At 41.2% G+C, this 1530-nt stretch overlaps 1 protein-coding gene across 1 annotated transcript in view; it reads right to left on the bottom strand.

The window, feature by feature from the left end:
- Positions 1-1378: 1378 nt before the first annotated feature.
- LOC122326019 (protocadherin gamma-A11-like) overlaps positions 1379-1530 on the bottom strand; it is a 2119-nt gene continuing 1967 nt past the window's right edge. Inside the window, exon 2 of the mRNA XM_043220693.1 lies at positions 1379-1436. Within this exon, the coding sequence (XP_043076628.1) occupies positions 1379-1436 (58 nt within the window). The remainder of the gene's footprint in view (positions 1437-1530) is intronic.

The raw sequence follows: 1530 nt of genomic DNA on the forward strand, positions 1-1530 counted from the left end.
CAGAACAGTTATAGATTTAACTGAAGACAGTGATGGCTGTCCCGTATCTTTTGCAACTAATGTGATGTCATACTGAAATTGTGTTTCTCTGTCTAAAGGTGAGGTGGTAACTAATGAATATGTGCTATGCTGCGAAGAAGGTACTAGTTTGAAAGGCATGTTATCTTCTAAAGAACAAGTAACTTTTCCATTGAGTCCAGAGTCTAAATCAGAGATACTGATCAAAGCCACTGTAGTCCCAGGTCTAGAATCCTCTGGAATGGAGTTTGAAAATGACGTGACTTCTATTTCTGGAGCATTATCGTTTACATCAACTATCTTTATGGTCACACTCTTGTCAGTAATCATAGGAATTAGCCCCTTGTCAGACGCTTGGACATCAATCTCATAGCTGTCTTTGTCCTCATAATCTAATAATCCTTTAACAGTTATCTCACCAGTGATGGTGTTAATATCAAACAATGTTTGTACTTTACTGTTAACATTTTTACCAAATGAATAAACTATCTCACCATTTGGGCCTTCGTCAAAATCTGTGGCGTTGACCTGTATCACAGCTGTACCTATAGGTGCATTTTCATGTAGCATGATTGAATAAACATCTTTTGTAAATATTGGCACATTATCATTTATATCCAATACATTAATCATTATATCCATTGTCCCTGATTTGGCAGGCTTTCCTCCATCGAGAGCTGTTAACTGTAAGATAATATTTCTAATAACCTCTCGGTCTAAAGGTTTTTGTAAAATCAAGATGGGGATTTTACCGTCTTCTCCGCGATCTTTGACTTCAAGGCGGAAATGATCGTTATGACTGAGTTTGTATTGATGCACGGAATTACTTCCACTATCGGGATCGCGCGCTGCCTTGAGCTGAAATCGCGCGCCGGGAAGGGCAGATTCTCCGATCTCTAACTGCATCTGACTTTCAGGAAAACTCGGTGCGTGGTCGTTTACGTCCAAAATCTCAACAATTACGTAATGAATTTCCAGTGGGTTTTCTAGAGCGATTTTCAGGTTGATTAAACACGGAGCGCTCCTCTCGCACACCTCCTCTCTGTCTATTTCACCGTCCACATACAACACACCGTCATTCTGATTCACACTGAACATGGACTCGCCTGAAGTCGACACGATCCGAAATCCTCGCTCTTTTAAGCTTCTATGATCTAAACCCAAATCCTTCGCGATATTTCCCACAGCGGCTCCGTCCTTCTGCTCCTCGGAGACCGAGTACTGGATTTGCGCTCGTCCCACCGAACCAAACACAAGCAGTGCAGTCAACAGACTCAGTTTCGTGTGCTCCATCACCCATAGAGAGTATCTTCTTTGTTCCATTTTGCAGATAATACCAGCAGCTTCTACGACAATTCCTTTAATTCACTTCCTCGACTAGATTAACCATTTCTTTAACATCTAAACGTTGACATTCACTGCAGAAAAAAAAGAAACGGACCGCTTAATGGCAAAAGCAAGAAAACAATAAATCCCATCGACCAGTAGGAAGGACGAGCAGTAAATGAAAAG

The sequence above is a fragment of the Puntigrus tetrazona genome, chromosome 21 (assembly GCF_018831695.1).
Source record: "Puntigrus tetrazona isolate hp1 chromosome 21, ASM1883169v1, whole genome shotgun sequence".
In the NCBI taxonomy this organism is placed as follows: Eukaryota; Metazoa; Chordata; class Actinopteri; order Cypriniformes; family Cyprinidae; genus Puntigrus; species Puntigrus tetrazona.